Source organism: Geospiza fortis, unplaced genomic scaffold (assembly GCF_000277835.1).
Source record: "Geospiza fortis unplaced genomic scaffold, GeoFor_1.0 scaffold84, whole genome shotgun sequence".
Taxonomy (NCBI): Eukaryota; Metazoa; Chordata; class Aves; order Passeriformes; family Thraupidae; genus Geospiza; species Geospiza fortis.
The window spans coordinates 4,082,307-4,104,255 of NW_005054363.1; the positions used below are offsets into that span (position 1 = coordinate 4,082,307).

The following is a 21,949-nucleotide window of genomic DNA, read 5'->3' on the forward strand; positions in this document are numbered from 1 at the left end:
TCTTTCCCTCACTTCACCCTGTGTAATGGGGAAGGATGGGTGAGGAGATGCAGTGGGCTTCTTGGTTTGCCACACAGGTTGCCACTCCTGGGACAGCAGAAACTGGGGCAGGATATGCAACACCTGCCTCCACTGGAAGCATCCTGCATGCCAGCCCAAAGCCATCTTCCACTTGCCTGCACTGGCAGCCATCCCACCCTCTGCAGCCAGCACTGAAGCAGAACTGCTGAGCTGTCAGCAACTTCTCACAAGAGGCCAATTTTTACGCCGCATAGTTGTAGCAAAAAAAAAAAAAAAAAAAAAAGGAAAAAAATTTTCATGAGAGTTGGCAACCCATGTTGAATTTGCATGCATATCTGATTAGCTGTGTCTTTAGAAAACAGTCTTACAAAATATTGCAAAATTATTCATTTTATTTTTTTAAAGTCTGGATTGAATTCTGTCAAAATATAAAAGCCTGTTTTCTTCTTCTTTCCCTCCCTCCAAGTGAGTATAATCCAATTTTCCTTTGAAACTGTAACATTTTATTTCACATTGCTTGGGAGTTATGAGCAAAAAGAGAAAAACAGTAATAGGAGTGAAAAAAGAATTTGCCAGCTTCATCTTTATTTAAGCAGCCAGAGAATGAAATAGAACACTTCCCCACAGTTAGTCCTCTTCTTCCACCCACTTCCCCAGAAAACATCTAGAAGATAAGGCTCCAAACTGGTTAATCAAAGCTTTTGGAAGTCATTCTCAGGGGCAGTTTTATATATCCCCTACATGCCCTTAGCCTGAGTTCAAACTACTGAGATCACAATACAGGAAGGGAGCCAGGATGTCACAGATCTAGGCACAGATGGGAGACCTGCTCTGGCTCACCTACACAGCTGGTGTCACAAGGCCAAAAACACAATTGCCATCCAGGCTAGAGTGTAAGAGCTATAGTGAACTCGGACAAGACTTCTGTGTTTGCCAGACTGGCTGGGACATACTTCCTGACACTGGAAAGTGGGCATTGCAGGAAGACTGAGGTGGGAGAGTTGAGGTCACATTTCTGACCCTACAGAAGAATATGGGTCTGACATGCTGTTGTTTCACCTTTACCTGTGAAAGCCTGAATGACAAATGCTGTGTTTCAGACTGTGACTGGGGCTCCCAAATGTCCATTTCACGCGGCAGTCTCAGCTCACAGCTGGGCCCCTTTCACCCAGCAGCCACACGAGACCAACCCAACCCATCCCTTCTCCCCAGTGAAGTCAAAGTAAGGAAGAACAAACACTTCCAACACGAGAGGAATGACCCAGTCAACATCTTTACGTGCCCAGCTACTGCATATGACAATGCCTTTCCAACCTACCACCCCCTTCTCAAACCTGCATCAGAGCTTTCTACCCAGTCAAACATGAGTCAGCCCACTTGAGCCATCTTCCTAATCACTGAGCCCTTGCAACAATCAGAAACTTCCAGCAAAAGTCAAAACCACCTGGTTTCCAAGATCAAACCACCAGCCTTCATCTCACCTTCACTCCACCTTCCTCAGTGCCTTCCTGGCACCCACAGCCCAAGGAGCAGACTCTCCAGCACATGTCCCTACTGCACAGCTCCAGTGCTCAGGCAAAGCTCAGTGCTCAGACACTGAAGACAAAGAATAAAAACAATAGGGAAGCAACACAAAACAATATACATCCATGTGTGAGGCAAAACTAAAAGCTCTCCTTTCCCTTCTCCTGTGGTTCCAAAGGCATGTATTCTCTCTTCCATAAATGTGCATTGTGCAAACTGCCAAATGCTGCCATGAGAAAAGCTGTATCAAATTGGTTACATTTTCTTTACAATTCAGGCAGAATTTTGAATGCTGTATTTTGCTTAAAGTGAAATATCTGAGCACTGAAGCCATTTTTTAAAAGCAGTAGTTAAAAAAAAATCAGATTTAATTTCAGAACTTCCATGTAATGTCCTCAGTGTGTTTGTGTAACACTTATGAAAAGAAAAAGAGAGGAAAAAAAGAGAGGCTTCATTTCAGAAAGAGCACAAAGGGAAACATTGCTGTGGTTACCCTGATTTTCTCCCAGTGCTTTGATACATAGGTGCTTACATACATTTGACAAACACTAAGCAATTAGGTACTAAGCTATTAGAGAGTATCCAAAGCAAGTCCACAGGGATGGTGAAGGGTCTGGAGAAGATGCCTTACAAGAAGCAGCTGAGGTCTCTTCATCTGTTCAGCCTGCAGGAGACTGAGGGGAGACCTCAGTGCAGTCCACAACTTCCTCAGGAAGGGAAGCAGACGGGTGGCTACAGATCTCTTTACTCTCATAGCCAGCCACAGGACCCCAGCAAATGGAGTCAAGCTGAGTCAGGGAAAGTTTAGGTTGGATATCAGAGAGAGCTTTTTCATCCAGAGAGTGGTGGGGCACTGGAACAGGCTTTTCAGGGAAGTGGTCACAGCATCAGCACTCAAAAGGTGTTTGGACAACACTGTCAGGCACATGGTGTGTCCCTTGGGGATGGTGCTGTGCAGGGCCAGAAGCTGGACTCAATCCTGAAGGGTCCCTACCAACTCAGCATACTCTATGATTCTATGACTCTATGATTCTATGATAAAAATAAGCCTTCCATAAAGACTTCCTATTAAGGGGTAGAAAGCACAAACTAATAAGCCATTGCCAGTGTCATAAATAAAACCCATTTGCTTCTGCAGTGAAATGGCACTTTTCATTTTTTATTATCCTCTTATAGCTCTAAATAACATGGTCACCATAGTTCATTTTCTTTGTGGTGAAACTTTATGCTTTAGTTCATAAAAACAGAGCATAAAGTTTTGCCACTAAGAAAATACTGCGCCTGGTAGTGTTGACATATAAGTGATAAAGCAGGAAACAATAGAAAAACAAAGGAAATCTGGGAAGAAATAAGCTATGAATCCTGCATACTTTTGTCACTTTAAAAGAGAAGCTGTAAATTCAAACTGCAACTACAACCATTTCTCTTCTCAAAGTCCTCAGAGCCTCTGTAGTTAAGCCGGTGGCAGTCCTCAGGCCTGAAAAGGGTTTGGGCACTGAACTAGTAAGGAACTGGCACCTACATTAACTACATTCTGCACGTGAAAAGTTAAGCTCACATCAGCGAAAAGATGGCATCAGGGGTTTTTTAGTTCCAGATGAGAACCAGTTTCAGAAGGTCTAGACAGCTTTGGTGGTAGCCACTTGGATGTTTATGTATTGCACTCTTCAGTACACCACGTAATAGGAAACATTATTCACTTGGCCACGGTGCAGCACAAGTACACAGAGACAGCTTGATTTCTAATCACACCTGAGCTAATAAGTCCTCCTGAGACTTATTATTGTCAGCTTGAGCTGTCTAGAAACATCTTCCCCATAGTTAAAAAAAAACTCTCAGTCAATCCTCTGTAAAGGTCTAGTGCATCCAGACGCCTGTAAAGGCACCACAGAAAACCTCAGACTGTGTTTTTCTAATAGACTTACTAGAATTTAGCAGCTAAAATATCTGGCTGTGCTGTGCTTGCTTCAGCCCAGGATTTTGATTGGTGAGTAAGGAGGATTTTCTCTCTGGTTGCTCCTAACCCCTTTCCCAAGCTGCCTGTGAGGTAGTCCCTACTGTGTGGCTCCAGAGCTCAGGCAAAGTTCCATGCAGTGAAGACAAAGAAAATGACCAATAGGCAGTCAAGTAATTAAAGCTCTACTAGAACAAAATTCATATAATGGAGATCAGTTAAGAAGAATGTTAACCACTCTACACACCCAAGGTTGCTTTACACCCAGGCCACTTACTCCTCCCTGGTACAACACCCTTCTAAACGACAGGATTTAATCCTGCTGAGGCAGTTGAAGCATTACAGCTTTCTAAAGTCAATTAGACCTAACATTTGAATGCTTGATTTTGTAGCTCTTTTTAATGAATTTTAATTTATTTGTTTGTTTTAATGATGTATTGACAAATATCATCAAGCAGCAACAAAAACAAGCTGAAAACAAGCACTATGCTTACATGCACCAGGTTTAACCTGCCCCATATCTCTGGGAGCTACTTACATTTTTTTTTAGATATCTGAATGCCAGAGTATTAAAGCTAGTGAGCAAAGAATGGTTTTAAGGTTAAACCACTGAAAAACAAGTTTGTGTTCTTAGAAAGAGTATTATACAAAAATGTTAAATCATTATGCTTTTAAAGTACTTTTCTTATTTCTAAACAGATAGAGGTTAGTAAGACTACTTTAGCTCACAGAAATTTTGGATGTAATCAATTGCACCTGCATAATAATTTATGATCAGGAATGCATACAACAAATTAAAGCAATTAATTTTTACTGGCTTTATTTTCTATAGTGCAACTGAAAAAAACCTGCATGTTGCAAACTGAAATTTCTATATACTAAATAATAACCAAAGGAACACAGAATTCCTGGTGCATGCCCTGTTCTCTCAGAGCCTTCAGCACACCACTTAATGAATGCATTTAAATGGACCTAATTTTAAAGGGGGGGGGGGAAAGGAAAACTACTACATCTTATAGTTTCCATAGCACTAATTACCTTTACACTTTCTCCCCTCTCAAAAATATCAAAATGCTTGGAATGATCAATGAAACCTGCCAAAAACTTCAACCCTTTTCTCCTTAAAATCACTACAGTTGCAAAATATTCCTGAGCTCTTTTGATTACTTCTATTCATACAGAAAAAATAGGCAATGCACTTGTTTCAGATATTATATTATGCGGCAGTCCTTCCAGGAAGTAAGTGCTGTTGTGACAGAAGAAAATCTCCACAGCATTACTGATGTGAAAGAAACCCTTTCACTTTTCATCAGCCGAGACACTCTCTGTGGTGAGGGTGTGGCTAATTTTTCTCCTGAGGCTGTTGATATCTTGCTGCAGATCCAGCAGCTTAAACATAGGAGAATTGTCAACATTGTGCCCTCATCAGATAGAGACAGGCTTATGACTCCTGGGCAATTTTCTTTCACATGCTCATAGAGGGAAGGTCGCAGCCAAAGGAACTGGGGCATGACTTCTTTCCTTTGTTCTCCCACTGCCATCTCAGGCATCCAGATAAGGAACACATGTCTGCAGTGAAGATGTTTATTTACATCACATGCTCATGCATTAGCTTTGTGTCATAACCATAGTCAAGGAACTGATCTGAAAAAAAAATACCAGAAATACTAGAAAAAGGAGTGATCCCAACTCTGCAACAGCCAGGAGGGGGTTCTTTGTTCCCCCACTTTGTTGATTTCTAAAGTTGTCCTCACTCAACATAAACAGCTGAAAATACAGACCAGTCTTTCTGCCCACATTGCACATGCTGTGTTCAAGTCGTTTGGATATCAACCACATCCATCTTTGAACAGATGCTCAGAGTGCAGTACAACAGGTAATATTGCTTTCACTTGTGTAAATATTGTGTTAGCAACTCTATGTGAATTACAGCCCAAATTCTGAAAGACACTAAAATCCCTCACCATTTATCTACCTGCTTAAACCCACAAGTAGGGGCCATTAGAATTCACTATTTGTCAAATATTTTAAACAACACCCTGTAACTTGTTATTTTAACTTCTGCAGCATTTCACAGTGGTGTACATTGTCAACTGAGGAGAGGAAATGAGGGAAACAGGAAACTTTAATTGCCATTTAAGTAGAACTCACCATTACAGCACAGGGACAAATGAATGAGGAGCAGAAAGTGTCTAATAACACTTTGAAAAATATTACAAAAAATTAGGCTGAGTTGTCAACTCTAATTGCTATCCACATTAAAGCAGAGTACTGGCTTTGCAGTTGTATCCCACATGCCATTAGGAATCTGTGAATTAGGTGGTTTTTTAATCAGCAGAATTGCAGCACTCCATGTGACACCAGAGATGGATTTGTTCTAACAGGAAGAAACACAGTATTATTCTGCATCCTGCAGCCCATGGCTCTGCCTCTAGCCTTCTGGCTGCTGCAGAAACAGCAGAGACATGGCTTTTCCCACCTTGTCAAGAATCAACGTCCTGGACATCTCTCTATGCCCAGAATAGAAGAAATAAGTTTGTGCCAGCCACTCTGCAGGAAGATGAGGTAGAGAATGAGCTAAGCACTACTTTGTCCTTGGCATGCCAAGTGCAGAAATAAAGTATAATCTCAGCCTTACCATATGAATAGCACAACTTGAATGAGTGCACATTATTGTACAGGGATTTTCTTCGGATCTATCTGGCACAGTCAGCATGTAATTTTTGTGCTTTTTTTTCATGACCATGGCAACACTCTGCCAAAGCAGAGGACTCAATAATGAAATCTTACCCTTTGTCACTGCATTTGGGAGAACCTGAATTTGAACAGAAAGCAGTAAGTACTGTGGGGTGCTGGGATGAAAAACGGTGACCAATTAAAACTCTATTTTAATTGCATGATGACATTTTTCGAAATAATTTTTATCCCTGAAAAAGTATTCCAAGCAATATAGGTTTTCAGTTTTGGTTCTAAAAGTGAAGAGATATATGACAACTCTAGTCCCTCCACTCCTACAGGTACTGTGACCTACTTAGTTTATAAGAGAGAACCAGCCACTGATAAGACAAATGAAGCATTACCTTCCTGTTACCTCTGGAACATTTACAAAGACTGATGAAAAATAACATAGAAATTTACATAGGATCAAGGTTAGCTAGAGTAAATAATGAGTAATTTCTAGCTTTTAAAAGACTTTGCTAGGATGAAATACTTTCCTTATCTCCTACTGAGGACTCTTCCCATTTATGTAAGTAAAAAATCATAGGTTAAAATAGTAATAAATGAAATATAGAATAGAATAGAATAGAATAGAATAGAATAGAATAGAATAGAATAGAATAGAATAGAATTCGCTCAGATACAATAATTTCTTAGTTTCTCAAGGATAAATCAAATAACTGGATTATTTGCAGGAATGATGCATCTCAGAAACAGTGAACTTGTAGTTAGCATCTTCATTAGCCAAAGTCTGAGACACAGACAGGCCTTGAGCCTGCTATTATTGACTTAATATGATTTTTGAATGACTGAGTTCATCATTAAACCTCTCAACATACTGAAAGGCATTGATAAAACTATACAGTCGGGAAAGGCTGGTTAAGAAACTGAATGGTAATACAAACACAAAACCAAAATAGGCAAGTGGCATCTTCTATTTCATATTCTTGGTAACTAAATAGATCCCATTCATTAAATAATCATAGGGAAATTTTCTCCCCAAGACTCATCCAAGTCAGGGAGAATGCTCACACTTATTTAAAAAACCTTTGGTCTGAGGCTGAAAGGTCCCAAACAAAGGGAACTTTTTGTAACACAGTTAATATTCCATGATACAACAACTAGGTCATGAGCCCTATCTCACTAGTAGCATTACACCATACCTTTAAGAACATTTTGAGATCTTTTAAGAGCAGAATGAGAATTTGTATAATGTATTAACCTATTTATTTCTCAGATTATCTCTAGAATCTTTGAACTAAAAATTGCCTGCAAAAAGCCCAAAAATCTAACTGAACAGCATCCACTGAAAAATCCTTTGTGCTTTTTTGTACATGCCAAACTATGAAATATCAGGGAAGTAGTACCAAAATTGTTCCCTAAGAGATCTTTGTGCATCCATCATAAATATGACTAATTGGCTTCTGTTTAGAAATTATCTTCTTAAACTGTCATTACAGTATTGCCAGAAATGAAGCAAAGTTGAGTGGACACAGCTGAAATGCATGATGAAAAAGTACCAAAAGAAGAACCAAAAAAAATGTCCTTTATTAAGGATTAACAGTCTCATGGTACCCATGAGCAGGGAAGAGCAGGAAGGAAGAGGAATACACAGTGAATACTGTCAGTATAGTATACAGAAGAGAAGAAGGGCTCTTTATAGTAAAACGAAACCAAATCTTTTTATCACATTTTGAAGAAGAGAACTTCCAGTAATAAGACCCCAAAATTTTGATTCTCAGCCACAAAATGTGAAGCTCCTTTGCTGAACATCTGCTTGCCAGCGGATTTACTGGCTTTGTTCTTTCCTCCCTCTACTCCACTCACACAAAGCCCTCTGCACACAGGCTGGATGGCACACTGAGCAGACGTTGTGCTCTCTCTAGAGAAACTTCAGGAGCCTTTTTACTTCCCCATCTGTTATTCAAATACACCCTTATGTTTTCTGAGTGGATCTTGTTCTCAGAAGGGCAGTATTTGCCGCACAGTACCATAAACTCAAAGTTCAAAACCTCTTGGCTCCTAAGGAAAAGTCCTCTGCTGTTAGGAAACATCTCCATGCTGAAACTCATCAGGTGATGGGGCCACACATCGTGCTCAAAAGATGGTCACTGCCACTAAGGTGCTGAAAGCTGTCACTGGTTACTTCCTCTTGGCACTAAAGGAAAACAGGAGCAAGACCATGAGCTCTCTTATGGAGCAGAGCAGAAGTGTCCAAGCTCTCAGGCTTCTTTAAATCCATTACAGTTTGAAATACAGGGAAACATATAGTGCTGCTGAGGCTGTGCACTACAGCAAAGGATGTGAACTGACAGGAGCTTTGTGCTGTACTCACAGAAGCAGAGAGAGTGGCGAGGAAACTTTGCTGCAAATCCCATCCCCAGCTGGAAAAATCTCCCCACTCAGTGCTGTAAAGCAGGATTTTCACTCTTTCTCTAATAAATTTGTTTGAAAGGAGGATGAGGAGAGAGATGAAAGCAGAAGGAGGAGAATAAGTAGATGGACTGCAGTAGAGGTCTTGGCACTGACAAAAATAATTTTCCCATGCTCATGTCTCCATCTCTGGAGGTATTCAAAACCTGACTGGACATGATCCTGGGCAATCCACTCTAAAAGACCCTGTTTTAGCAGGGGAGTTAGATGATCTCCAGAGGTCCCTTCCAACCCCAACTGTTCTGTGATTCTATGTTCTCTGTGGGCTAAGAAAAGGAAATACAGCTTAAAGTGCTGTGTAACAGGATAATCTCTAATTAGGTAACCGCATCTAGGGGCAAGAACAATCTGCCCAGTCATTAGCCATGGGATATTCTGACAGAAATGGTGCCTTTTAATAGGGTTATTACAGGAAATATAGGAGCAACAACCAATTAATTATCTCGTAGAAAGAGTGGTAACAATTTGCCCAGAACAAAACAGGAGAAAATAAGAGCTTGTAAAAATATCTGAGCAGAAAAGATTCAGCTCCATCCTCTTGCTATGAAAGCACTGGATGTGTTGAAAGTGCAGATACGAGTTGAGTACGCAAAGTGCCACATTCCAGACACTCTTACTTACTAGCACTAAGACAATTGTTAATGTAGAACTGCTCACCACTAATTTAAACAAATTGCGTATAATTGGTTCCTATAAACACTCCAGAAAACAGTGTCACTACCCCAGCTGCCTGTTTGAGTGTATTCTCAGTTCAAAAGGCTTAGCACAGACTTGCAGAGGGTACCACATTAAGATAATAGAGTTTTTTGGCTTTTTTGCCCTCCTAGGTAAATATCTATGAACAAAAAGCAAGAATTGCTATATTTTGTTTCAGTGATGGGGCTTTATTTCATAATTAATGACTATTGCAGTCTACTGGGCAGCATTTTACATACTGGCCTTTCCACCAGTGCTCTCTGAGAACCTCTGCATACTCGCCACTATATCTAACCCCATAAGAATGAATATTTGTAGAACTATCCTTCAAAAAGTACTGCTAAGACCTACCAATGTCACATAATTCTATACTATACTAGCCAGATTTTTCTGTGCTGGATTAAAAGTAAAACAAAACAAAACAAAACACAACACCAAACAAACAAAACCCAAATAAACAAAAACAAAACAAACAAACAAACAAAACTTTTTTTAAATGGTAGCACTCTATCAGGGACTTAGGGTACTGTACATACCCTGGAGGGAGGAAACATTAGTGCCATGTACCAGGGACAAGGAGACTACCAGGTGACTCGCTTACTAATTTGTATACTGCAATGTAGGCAGTTTGAACTTTCATTCTCTGATATTCCTTTTTTTAGAAGTATTTTTCAAAAGGATTAGAACTTCCTGCCAAGTCAGCCTTTCATTTAATAAATTTGCTTCGAGGTCCTTCACTGAAGACACATTGGGACTTCTGAAATCTATTTGTGTAACCTCCAGTTTGTTCTGGTTTTCACCGTTGCCTGTACCTAACTGAGCAATGACAAAACCAAGAACTTTGGCATTCTGAGAAAAAGCTCCATTCTCTCCACAGGAAAACCCAAGAGAACTATGTTCACATGGAACATGAATTGTTGTTCAGTCTTGCTGTTCATTTGCTACTTGCTCTATTTGTTTTCTCTAGACCTAGATTAGTTTGTTAACTAGATTAGTTAATGCTCTTGAGTGCAAACAGGGGAAGGTATGCTTGTTCTGCAAATCAGTCACTGTAAAATAAAATTACAGGAAGATGAAGTAGACTAAAGCTGATGTTGTAAGAATTATTCAGGTAATAGTAGATTAAGGGCAGAACTATTTAATCTGTACAAGAAAATTTTTGTCTTCCACATAAACAAGGACCTTTCCTTAGAAAAGCCATGGAGTGGTGGATTAGCAAGAAAGGATTTGAGTATTTGAATTTAGCTAGATTTTCAAAAACCCAAAGCAGCGTGCCAAGGCCAAAAAACATTTTTTCTTTTGTGAGAGCAAATATTATTTACCACCACAAGAATGGTCCTATGTTCTGGCTATGGAGAGAATGCTTCCTTTATCCTCTTGTAAAACACATCTTTGGAGGTCTTTGATGACTTGAATATGACAGTGGAGCACTGCCATGTAAAGCAAATAGCAAGAAACTTCCTGGAAGGATTAAAGATGGTACTTTCAATTAGCATGACAAAAGGGAAAAGCACTATAAATGCAGAGACACCAAAAAGCTTCATTTCTCCAGCCTAGAAGTAGGACTGAAAATAAGGTACTCTTGAAAAGAACCTCAGTACAGTTAGTTTGGCCCAAGTTGTCTTAATTGCCAAGCCATACAAAAATTCCTAGACATGCTACATCAATGTTCTACTAACAGAAGAAACAGTTTCCAAGATACCTGATACACTGAGAAGTATTTATACTTAAAGTCTTTCACTTCTCTATTGCTAAGATGACTCCACTGGTTTAGAAGATTTGACTTGACTTCCAAATTCAGGATGTTTAGAACAGCTTCAGAAATTCCAGCTTTTTCTAACAAGCTAACAGGCTGAATACAGCGCCCACTGTGCCTTATTTTAATGCAAAACATAATTGTGTCTCATCATAAGAGCTTTTCATAACTACTTTTATTGTAAGCAATGGAAACATAAAAATCTCTGCTAAATGCAACACCCTTCTTAGCCCCAAATTAAGCAGTGATACTTGGGTTTTTTCAGATATTCAACTTGCAAAGGAGCAGTCACCTTAAGGGGTCTTGAAGGGATTGATGAGAAAAGAAGAATTTACTGCTTACATTCAATCTTTTCACATTTAACATTAAATACAAGAGTAAATATACCCTGTGCATCCTCACAGAGAAGAATCAAAGGACTCCAAGTGCCACAAACTGATTTTCCCTAAAACTATTAAAAAAAAAAACAAACCAAAAACCATATGCAAACTGCTTTGTGCTGTCTAATTTTCATTACTTTAAGAAAAACACACAAGTATTCTGGACCATGCTGTCACACTATAAGCCAGACCCTTTAAATTCACAGACTGCGACCAGATTTAGTCTGCCAACATATTTAAAGCATCAATAATCAGAAAAAAACTATTTCTTTACTCATCTCCTCACAACTATATAAGGGAAGAGAGCAACTAGTGGCCATGTAGGGAGAAATACATGGTCTTTAATTAAAGGAAGATCAAGAAGTACGTGCAGCAACAATGCAGGTTGATGCCCATGTAGCTCAGAAAATAGAAAATGGGTGTGCAGTAAAACAACAGGTTACTGGGATGACTAAAAGTGCTGACAAGTTTTGTTGCACATGCCCTCACAAATAAAGGGATGATCACAAATAAGGTCAGGGAGAAGGAAAGGAAGACCAAGACAGTGAAGCAGAAGAAAAAAGATTTTATCCAGAGATAGAGGAAATTTCCTGTCCTTCAGCTCTTCCTTACCCTGGAACTCCATCTTCTTGTTGAGAAAGAGAGAAAAAAGAGGGGACATGTTGCTTTCCCCAGCAAGATTGAGCTTTCCTTCCTGTCTGGTTCATCCTCCTCAGAAACTCGCTATGATTCATTCCCTGCAGACTCAGGTCTCTGCTGCTCAGCTGCCAGACTTGCTCTCAAGCAGGTATACTCTGCTCTCCTTCCTCCACCAGCTTTGCACAAGGTTAACCAAGGCCCATAGGAAGCCCCTCTCTAGCTGCTCCTTTCTCAAAGGATGAAGCTGGGATTCACCCACTTTATAGAAGCTTTAATAATCCCTTAGCTGGTCCAGGATGGTGTTATGCTGTTATTAGTCCAGGTACAGTTCCTCTCTGCAGCTGGGAGCACAAGTAAACATCTACAAGCAGAGCTTGCCTTAACGTTCCTTACTGGAAGTGAAAGGCTTTTTCTGATTCTCTTTGGCTGTGTTGAGACTGTTAAATTAAAGAAGTGCTAGAGCCCTAGTCATCCTCACTCTTCCTCAAGACCCAAGCACCACCTCACCAAGCTCTCTCCAAGCTAATCTGCCAGGGAGGGTGGTAACTGTAAGCAGTGTGGACATGAGCCAGCCAGAGCCATTTGGACTTGGATCAATCCCTGGCCCCTTTTAATTAAGCAATATAAATTCAGTCTTATGTTCCTGAACAACTAGGAGGAGTTTAAGGTGGGAGAATGGTATCAATGCCAAACTGAAGGTGGACAGTTCTTACTCACAATTCTGATTTACCATCTGTTGATGAGAAGAAGAGACTGGCTTTCCCTTTGAAGTTACTTGAAGATCTCCAGTGTAAGTTTCTTGACGCAGATTTGTGGTCATCTTCGAGGACTGAATGGCACCCAACATTCTTGACCTGTTTCACTGTGAACTTAATAAACTATTGGAAGAAAAATGTAAATTAATACTGAACCTATAGTGCCTTCTTCTATAGTTTGTACCACCCAGGACATGGTGTCTTGCACAAATATTTACACAGCTTAAGATCCATGGAAGTACATATTCTGCATTTTAAAAGTTGTCCTGTAGAACACTTTGGAGGGGGATAATACATTTCCCCTCCCCAGCAGTTGCTGTGGCAACTACACAGGCTGTTTCAGTTTAGCTTGAGGGCCACCCTCAGGAGCTGACTCCTGTGCCATCATCTCTCCTGCAGGGGAGCCAGCAGGTGTCAGCCCCGGCAGCTGCAGCACACGCAGGACTCCACACGCCCATGCAGGTCCAAAGCACGGAGGGGTGCCAGACAGGAGGCTCTCAGGGCATCCAGGAAGGCAGGAGGCCCTGGACGCATGGCCTAAGGTCACCCTGGAGGCCACTTTTCCAGAGCTGGGCAGTGACAGCTGGTAGACTCAGAGGAGCGTGGGAGCACCTTCATTTATAATAGCAAAGCAATGTTTACAAGGATATTTCACCTATAGCAAGATAGGTAAAAATGGAATAAATTGAGAAAAGCCAGACTCTCAAATATAAAACTCTCTCTATGTCCTTGGAAAGAAACACTTCTAGAAATAGATGCTTTCCATGAAAATGTCCTTAAATTTCACATCTATTTGCTCTCCAATTGATAAATAGCTTCAACAATTTCTAAATTCTGCTTGCCTGTAGGATTCTATCACTAACCTGTCTAAATGACTACAGACTCCTTTAATCCTTTTATTATTTACTTTATCATTTCTTTTGTCATTCTGGTTTTTCATCTCCCTCTGAGAATAAGTGGGAGAGAGAGCATCCCACACTATTCATGTATCATCCACATAGCCCCTGATAAAAACTCATCTAATGTACTAACATCACATTCTGGCTTACTTTTGTTCTAACTTCAGCAAGTTCCACCCCCAAATTCTTAACCTACATATATGACTACAAGGGCTTAGTATTTATCTTCTCCTCATCTTCTGTCTTAAATCTATTAGCAGGTGTTCTTTTTGGCAGCAAACCGAGACCATAGCTACTCCAGACAGCCACTGAAATCCAAGGAAAAGGAGCTGCAGAAAATATAACAAACCCTTGTTTTGCTATTACTCCTGATTCCTTTTTTAAAATATCTTAACCCAGACTGCACAAGGTACAGCTTATTTCTGCTTTAGTTATAAGGTCCAAAACTTCAGCCTCCCCTTTCATTCAATGGTAGCTGGCACAACTGGAATAAAATCATTCTCATCCAGCATCTAAAAGAAACTTAGCAACCCTACAGTTAAAACTACCATGATACTCATCTTTATATACTTATGTTCAATTATTTTTTCTCATTTTGCTTAAAGACTTTTTTTTTAATGAGAGCACCATATTTATGTAACTATCTTGAGGAAAATCCTTAGAGAGTGTTTTCATCAATGGTGTATGGGAATGGTCAAAATCAACATGCACGATGTTGAAGTGCTATGAAAGCCAATGTCTTCAAAGACATGCTTTCACAGAAAACTTTCAGTCAGGAGAGAATATCTTACTGTGACACACAGATCACTGGATTCATCTCCACTTCATGTCAGTAATGCTTCAGATACATCATTTCATATAAATTGCAAAAAACCAATCAAAATGAGGAAAGACACTAGAACAGAAAATCACAATTCCTCTACTCCCACTTCTTTGGTTCAAATTTCTCCTACCACAAGTAAACCTATTTCTTTTACCCAGATATGTATTACACAGGAAACTACAAGAGTTGTTTTTTTCTCCTGTATTTTCACTCTTACACAAACATTATCTGAGTTTAAAGTCTGGTTTGAAAACAAAGTAAGATCACCTTCAAAAAATGTGGTCCTTCCATACATACACTACATAATGACTACTTATTTGCTGTAAAATAATCCCATACTGCTTTCAGACACCCTGTTCCATGGAAGAAACCATGCCACAAGTTTCAAAGGTAAGAGAACTCATCTATGCCATGTTTCAAAACTCTGCACATGTAGCCAGAGCTCAACAGTTCAGAAGACAGGGTTTAGTGGCACACAGCCACTGGCTCTGCTACTAATGTCCCTGGCCAGCAGAAACCTGGAGCATGTAGCACTAAAGAGGCATGTCACAATCCTTTCACACAATAATCTCTCTGAACTAGCCCATCAACAGTGAGCTCAAACGTGAACAAGGTGAATCAAAAGTGAGCCAGACCCAAAGCACAGGTTTACTCTGTCTGTGCCCTGCTGAGGGTATGGACACACGGGGCATGCCTGGCATACACGCAGGTTTTGCAGTTCTCTGGGGTCTCTTCTGCTTGTGCCATGGCCACAAGCTTCAAGGAGATACAGAGCACCTAAGTGAACAGACAAAGCCAGGACCTGGAAACAACTGCCTACCAACACAAATAAGAAATGCTCAGCAATAATATCCAGAAAATTTCCCTGGATGCTGAGGAGTCCTGCTTCAACAGCAGAATCTCACACAAACCATTTTATCCTCAAGCAAGTAATATCCTCAAATGATCCTCAAAACAAATGAAAAGGATAGCATTTGTTATTAGGTCTTCTAAATCCTCTTGCTGATTTTACTGTCTTTTCCTAATCAATCACTGTTACTTTACAGCCTCTGCATTCCTTTACCTCTGCTATTGTTCTGCTACTGTAAATTAGCAGCAAGTGGGAAAACAACAATGTATACAGCTCATGCCCAACAAAAAAAAGGGTAGTCCATCAGCCTACCCTTCATCCATCCTAAATACCTATTATACCATTAATAAAATAAGCCTGTGCAGTTGTTCTGCTCATGGTCACTAGCTAATTATTCAAAGTGGTGGAGAGGACTTCAAAATATCTGAAAGAAATACAATTAAGAGCTATTTTTCCTGAAAGACCTTATCCAAAGTAAAAAGGTGATATGCTTGCACAAGGAGAAGGTGAAAAAACTCAAAGAGATGTAAGAGGCTATCATGGAGATGGTAGAGATTGGGATGGATCAAGGTCATATTCATAGAGATAATAAATGTCTGAGTAAAGCCAGAAGACTAGCAAATGTTGGTTATGAAACTCTGTGTAATCAGATATTTTGAAGCAGAAAGTCTCCTTCACATGGGGACAAACACAAAAAAAGAAAAAAGGATTTAAAACAGCGACTAGGAAGAACTCTCTCAGGGGTGCAAAGCTTTACAAATTTTAATCCACCTGTTAGTGCTACTTTAAAATATGGATTTTAGTGAAAAAGCCCAAGCCACAAAATTGCACCTGGGTTTTTAGACATCCTAAAGGTAGCTCACATTTGAGATCTTTGGTTGGTCTCCTAGTGAGATAATCTGCCTACATCATATTTAGGTTCAGTTTCTCAGAAACTATTAGCTGTCTGGGTTTGACTTGCAATTTCCAGTTCCAAGGAAACCAGAACTGTAAAGTGGCTCTTTGTGTCATACATACTACAAATTAATAGGGACTATTATTAATTTAATCCTTGTTAAGATATTCCTGATAGGTTACACTATAAGATACTACTGTATTAATGATTTAACTCACATTTTTTAAAGCATTTCCCTGAGCTATAATTTTTCCACATCTTTTCCCACATATATTTTTTAATGTATTTCCCACTATGTTTTGCACTGGTAGCTCCTCTTCATCTCATTCAATGTCAATAAATGTACCTCTACAGCAAAGAGTGATATGTGCAGAAACTACTGAGCACTTGTAGTGCTCTTTAGTACACTTCTTTAATGAGAAGCATGAACTGGGAACTGTTTAATCTGGACATTTTGTTTGATTGTAGAGGGACATGCTTAGAAATACATTTACTGAAAGAGTAACAAGTCTGGCAAACTTGCCTTCTTTAAATTAGCATTTTCTTCTCAAACTTCATTAAAGGGCAATCAAACTCCTGCCTATTTCCTTTGCTAGCATTGCTGAGAAGCAAGAGATTTATATGTAAACAGAAGTCTGCTTTTATACACAACCTGTCTCTCCTGTTCAAACTATTCAACAACAGCATGAAATTCTAGTTTTCAGTCACACTAGAGCTTAATTCCTTAAAAGCTTCTTCAAGAGAGTAATATTCCACTTGTTCCCTCAAGAGAAAGGAGGGAAAACATGCCCTTTTCAGGACATACGTCCTTATCCCATAGGCCTAGAAAATCCATAGAAATTAACTTATTTTAACTGGACAAAAGCAGCACATGCAAAGGGATGTGTCAGCTGCTACCTTATTTTTGCCCTCTTTAGCCAAAGATATCCTATACCCACAGCAAAGGCAAGTTATACTGATAGGAACCAAGATGATTGAAATGTCCAGGATTTCAGGACAGTTCAAGGAAGGAAAAGGCACCATGAAAGAAGTGCTTTTCACCTGAAAAGCTCTCCATAATCACTAATCACAAACACGGGGCAGGAATAGCAATGTTAGTCTCTGTTTTTAAACAGAAGAACCAAGAAGTACCACAGAAAGTGCAAACCCCTCCACATCCTTTCCACACAGCACGTGGTCATGTAGAGCTCACTGCCATGCAAAGTTTTTTGATGCCCAAAATAGAAATGCTGTTTGATAACTGAGGTTGCGTAGCTCTTTCAGAAGCTACTACACACAGTGACCTGAATACAAGCTCCAACTTCACAGTCCAGTGACAGCTGAAAACTGAGAGGATAGGTGAGAGGAAAGATCAAACCCAAAGATTTGCCCATGTCTTGTGTTTTTTCTTACACCAAATAATGTCCAGAGATAGAGACAGGACAGGATCAACAGCTAAGGCACAAATCCTGCACATTCTGTATCCTCACTATGTTCTTATCTTTCTACATGACAAAGCCATACACAAAAAAACATGGATGACACAATGAATTTCAGTGAAAAGTGAAGTATATTCCTCTCTCAGCTCAGTAAAATACAGGCCTTTTGGGAATCTCCTTAGAACAGTGTTTTCATAGAGGATTACAGTTTATTTGTATCACTGGCCTCGAGCAAAATCCAAAAATTCCAATGGAATTAAAATGTTTAACCTTGGCTTGAGTCTGCTGTCTGATAGGACCACGTTCATTTTAGTGCCACAGAAAGATTAAGCCAAGTAATTTCCAAGAGAGCGCCTACTGTATGCAAGGGCTAAACTTGTTCAGTGCAACTCCACATGCTATTTCCAGCTAAAAGTCAAATAAGCAGGTGTCAGAGTGAAAAGACAAAATACAGATATTAAAATTAGACTATCAATTTCTGCCAGCAACTATGCGCTACCTATTGTTATTTGAGCCATACCACCATTCAATATTAACTCAAAAGCTACAAAAATGTTTATTATGTTCACCCCAGTATAGTACCTAAACTAGTCATTGAATTTTACTGCAGAAGGTGTTATTAATCTGGCTTGTGCATTGAATATTACTACAGGTATTATTATTCTGACTTCTTGATGCAGTTTCATCAGCAACTGTTTACTTTCCTTGTAACTATTAAACATGAATGCTATTAAACATGAATGTAGCATTTGCTACAAATACACGAAACCTGCATTCCATGTATCCATTAAATGCCTTTCACTCAATGATTTTTGAGGTTTTGGCCTCAAAAAGTTCTCCGGAGTCAGTGTGCTCCTGTTTTGGATAACAGCTTTGTTAATTATTCACACACTATTTTTCTTTGCTGCAGAGTATATTAAAAAGAATACATGGCTTATATTTTGCTTGCTGTGTGTTCAGTGCATCATGGTGCCAAGCACCATCAGTTCCTTTTGCAATTATTATTTTCGGTACTTCTGGGTGGATCTACTGTAAGGATTCACTTCAAGAACACAATATTTTTTTAATAGCCAGTCTGAAGACGAATATACTCTTTTAAGCACTTTATTATATGGTCTCCAATGAAAATATTTTCTTCCTGGCTTAATTTGCTGTGACAATAGAAACACCCTCTGTGCAAGAAGGGGGCTCTTCCTGAACTAAACTTGGGTGCAGTCTGACAAAGTTTATTCCTGAGTAAACTCTTCTCCTACTGTATACAAATATAAACTCTTTCTGTACAGTGGCAAGTAGCTCTTGGATACATTAATTGTACATCAAGCCACCTGCTACATGTCAGCAATTTTTTTTCACAACAGACATGGTACAGTTTTATGATTGCTCAATGTTTTGTTACTCAGCCAGTTGTTCAGTAAACTAGTAATTTATCTTTGAAAAGCTATCATTCACTGAAACGTGAAAAACAAACAAAAGGGCCAACAGCACGCCTGTGCAATGTTCAGAAATTGCCTGCAACTTCTAACAGGCAGGAAGGGAAGGCATAGGTAAGTAACAGTGGGCCCAAAATCACAAAAGCCATCTAAACTAGAACTTGGTAGAGAAACAAATCACTGCTCCCCAAGCAACAAGACCTTCCTTGAGTGAGTGAAACATGCTCCAGCAGGACTCGCTGTTTAGAGGTATGTTTGGCAAACATCTGTAAATATTCTGTTTAATTTGCACACAACCACTTCACTTATCCATTTGCAACCTAGACTCAGAGGATTTTATCCTAAAGGTTGACTGTTCCTATGGAAACCTCAGTAGCGACCCCACCAGCTACAAAATGCACCCTCAGAGTCAGTGTAAGGGCCCAATTCCCATTTTTTTAGATTTATGAAGTCCTCTTGAAAAACTGGTTTCCAATTTCAAGCAACTCTCTCATCTCCAGATTATATTTTTAAAGTAATTTACTGGACAGAAAATCTTTACAAAGGGACAAATTCAGAATGTCTAAATCCCTCCTTATTTAGATTTGGAGTCAATAGGAATTTTTGCTTAAAATTAATATACTTAATATAATCCAAGAAGGTTAAGTACAATAAACATCAAGCTCAAATGAAAAATGCACACACATAAATATTTAAACCAATGATATCTGTAAATACATTTTTTGTATTTTCCTTAAGCCTAAGTCATCCTTTTTATATTTGAATTCATTTATAAATGGCCTGTCATTAGCAGACATTGAACTAGGTGCAAACATTTTATTACAGTAGGGAGACGCATGAGCAGGCATAAATTTCACCCCTTAATAAGTAGAGTATGCAATTTAATTTGATCAAGAATAATTAAATTTGTACAAATTCAGGAAATGTATTCCAGAGAGGACAAAACTTCAATAGGTGAAATACATGTAAATAGGCAATTTTACATTTGAGCAAGAGAAACAGACCATGCCTCAATTCCCACTACAGGAATTATGGTATTTAAGCAGTCAGAGCTGCTTTTCGAACCTACATGAAAGAAACTTCAAGGACCTGATCCCACAGCTCTTACTGTCTTTGTCTTTTGGTGGGAGGTTTTCTTTCTATGAGTAAGGAAGGCAGTGGGGAGGCCAAATTTTTCAGAATTCAGATAAAGAAACATACCTACTGTATATTTTATGGGCAGGACACAAGCTTCCATTTCAAACAGATCTTCACATGGCTGTGCTTAGAAACTTTTTCAAAATTATTAGCAACCAGGAAATACCAGAGAAGCTATTTTATGGAGTAGGAAATTAACATGCGACAATGCAGAGATTGCAATTCAGCTGCAGCCTGGATTTCAGACTTACTGCTTTTAAAACAGGTTTTGTATTTGAAATTGATGTGAGATTGATACTAATTTCCTAAATTAAATCCTCCATCAGTAATGTATTTATAGCAATGCCAATTGCCATCTACTCCCCTGTCAACATCCCTGACTGTGTTGGAGAGATGCTTCTCCTTGGGAGTGAATGGAGAGGAAACCTGATCCATCCTCTGTCTGCTGGGTTGCCACCAGGAGTGAAATGTGATAGCAATTCCCGCCATGGGGGCATCTAGTACTCCAGCCAACACACCTCCCGTGGGCACCCAAACAGCTGGCATTTGGTAAAAAAATCTATTCACTTGCTGGACTTGCTTCAAAAAGCAACCAGAGACAATCTCCTTTCCCACTTCTCCTCAGGCCCCAAATTCTCCCCATGACTTTGCCATTCCCTAGCGGAAGATACCCAGTTTGGGGGCTGGGGATGGTGGTGGGAAAGCCAGGAGGACAGTATCTTATTATAGCAAGCCCTGGTTCGGGATTTATGGTTTGGAGCAATTTTTAACTATTTGTGACAAAAACTCCCTTTGGTCTTGCACTTTTTAAAGTCCCCTCTGTGTGTATGACAAGCAGGAAGGGCAGAGTTAGACAGAAATCATTGCAAAAGCAAGTGAGGCCCAGGGAACCTGACACAAGGCAAACATTTTCACAGGAGACAGAACACTGCAGATATGAGGGGCTTCACTGATTGTAGCACCATTGAACTGAGGAACAACCAAAAATATTCAATAGCTGAAAACAAAGCCATATCTATTGATTCCCAAAGTTTTTCTCCTCACAAAGAAATGTAAAGAGGTAAATAATTGCAGCAATCAAACGCAGCTCCTCTATCGAGGATATCAAATCTGAAACCAAGCGGTTTCAGCCAAGCATAAAACCAAAGCCTCCTGATGCAACCCTGCCAGAGACTTACACACAGCCCGCCGGACATCCCCATCCCTCCCTGCCGCACTTGTCCCCGTCTCCCGAGCTCCGACACATGGAGAGGGGGCTGCAGCCAGCGGTGGGGAGAAAACGCAAAGCAGAGAACATTTGGAAAGGAGCCACCCAGTCCCGTTTCTGGAAATAGACCAGCTCTAGGAAGGGACAAAAAAAAAAAGTGCAGCAGGCCAAAAATAGCTAAATAAACTGCAATTACAGCCAGTGTTAGTTGCCTAACCTGCTGGATTTTCTGCACGGTTGGATCAGCGGCAGATGCTCGCTCATTTGATGACTTTCGAGACTGAAAAGCCCAGCGGGTCCCGAAAAGTTTGGCGGCAAAGGGGGCGGGGGGCGGTAGCGGACCGTGCCGCAGCGGGGATGGGGTCTGCGAGCTGCCGCAGAGGGGGAGCCCCAAGCCCGGGGGCACCAGGCCAG

At 40.0% G+C, this 21,949-nt stretch overlaps 1 protein-coding gene across 2 annotated transcripts in view; it reads right to left on the bottom strand.

The window, feature by feature from the left end:
* The window catches only part of FGF14 (fibroblast growth factor 14), a 381,327-nt gene that overhangs the window by 356,520 nt on the left and 2,858 nt on the right, over positions 1–21,949 (bottom strand). Inside the window, exon 1 of one of the 2 annotated variants that reach the window (XM_031059543.1) lies at positions 12,839–13,078. The exons of the other annotated variant lie outside the window; for it this stretch is intronic. Within the exon in view, the coding sequence (XP_030915403.1) occupies positions 12,839–12,968 (130 nt within the window). The 5' untranslated portion in view covers positions 12,969–13,078. Of the gene's footprint in view, positions 1–12,838; positions 13,079–21,949 lie in introns of those variants that run through there. 2 annotated transcript variants of the gene reach the window in all.